The sequence below is a fragment of the Neomonachus schauinslandi genome, chromosome 1 (assembly GCF_002201575.2).
Source record: "Neomonachus schauinslandi chromosome 1, ASM220157v2, whole genome shotgun sequence".
Lineage (NCBI taxonomy): Eukaryota > Metazoa > Chordata > Mammalia > Carnivora > Phocidae > Neomonachus > Neomonachus schauinslandi.
The window spans coordinates 208,736,549-208,737,818 of NC_058403.1; the positions used below are offsets into that span (position 1 = coordinate 208,736,549).

Genomic DNA, 1,270 nt, shown 5'->3' on the forward strand with positions numbered 1-1,270 from the left:
ATGAAATCAGTGCCCGAGATTTGGCCTGCTGAGTCCGTCCTGAGGGTAAGCGACAGCTGCCCCTGTTCAGCCCAGAACCCCTGCCCGAGGGGGCCTTGGCAAAGCCGGGACGCCAGCCCCGTCCCCCTCCAGGGACCCAGGATTCCATATCCCACCTGCTCTGGAGGCTTGACCCTCCCCAGATGAGAAGGGACTGACCCGGCTGTTGGTTCCGTCTTGCAGCACCTGCCGGATGAAGGCTCTTGCCCTCCTCCTCCTCCCTGTCCTGGGGCAGCTGGTGTGTGGCAAGTCTCTGTGTCCAGTGGATGAAGCCATCAATGAGAAGATCCAGGATGGCACCAGATCCTTAAGTGAGGACCCTCACTTGCAACCTCAGCAGGGGCCTCAGAGGCCCCCTCTAATTCCTGACATGGAGCAGCCATCAATTCAGCCCCAACCAGAACCAAACCTCCACCCCAAACCCAAGCCAACCCCAGCCCCCATCCAGCTCCATCTTTGGCAGAAGCTCCAAATCCTCCTTCCTCCAAAACACCCATCTCAAGACAGAACCTGGGAGGTGATGAGCTTCCCATCTCATGGCTCTCCACCAGGGCCTGGCCCACCTGGGCCTTCCTCAGAAGAGTTTTCTTGACCCCCTGCCTATCTCCAAACCACCAGGGCCAAGGCCACATGAGAACAGGGGCAGCTTGGTCTCACGGCTTCCTTCCCTCCTCCCTCCCGCAGTTCTTGAGACAAGGAGGAACTTTGGCCTGAGCTGCCGGAGCGTCACCTCCAGGGGGGACCTGGCCACCTGCCCCGCAGGTGAGTACCGAAGACCTTTTCCAGGCTCTCGCTTCTGTTCCCAGCACCCAGGAACCCCTCCCCCTAAGCCCAGCCTTTATTTCTTGAGTCAGCTTCCCCAGGGTCCTGGTCTGCGGCCCCAGCTCCGGGACAGCTTAGGACACTGGAGTCCAGGCCCCCAGCCGCCCACGCAATCCGGCTCCCATTCATTCCTTGGCTTCCCCCCGGACCCCCAGGCCGGTAGCCTCCCGCCCGGGTCCAGACTCCCTCCGCTCCGCCCGCAGGCTTCGCCGTCACCGCCTGCACTTGTGGCTCCGCCTGTGGCTCGTGGGACGTGCGCGCCGAGACCACATGCCACTGCCAGTGCGCGGCCATGGACTGGACCGGAGCTCGCTGCTGCCGCTTGCAGAGCACCGCCTGAGGTCCCCGGCGTCGCGGTGCGGGCTGGGGGGCGTGGCCAGGCCTCGGAGGGGCGGGGCTGGAAATAAAC

At 63.5% G+C, this 1,270-nt stretch overlaps 1 protein-coding gene across 1 annotated transcript; it reads left to right on the forward strand.

The window, feature by feature from the left end:
• Nucleotides 1-1,270, forward strand: RETN (resistin). Its single transcript, XM_021705408.1, has 4 exons — nt 1-45; nt 223-350; nt 724-801; nt 1,065-1,270. Exons 2-4 carry the CDS (start codon nt 233-235, stop codon nt 1,199-1,201), a joined length of 333 nt encoding a protein of 110 aa, XP_021561083.1. The 5' UTR covers nt 1-45; nt 223-232; the 3' UTR covers nt 1,202-1,270.

Bases quoted from the DNA above. Each gene is read 5' to 3' on its own strand.
- RETN (XM_021705408.1), top strand. From the start codon at position 233: ATGAAGGCTCTTGCCCTCCTCCTCCTCCCTGTCCTGGGGCAGCTGGTG. The intron at 351-723 runs GTGAGGACCCTC...TCCCTCCCGCAG, and splicing joins GGATGGCACCAGATCCTTAA to TTCTTGAGACAAGGAGGAAC. The intron at 802-1,064 runs GTGAGTACCGAA...CTCCGCCCGCAG, and splicing joins CCTGGCCACCTGCCCCGCAG to GCTTCGCCGTCACCGCCTGC.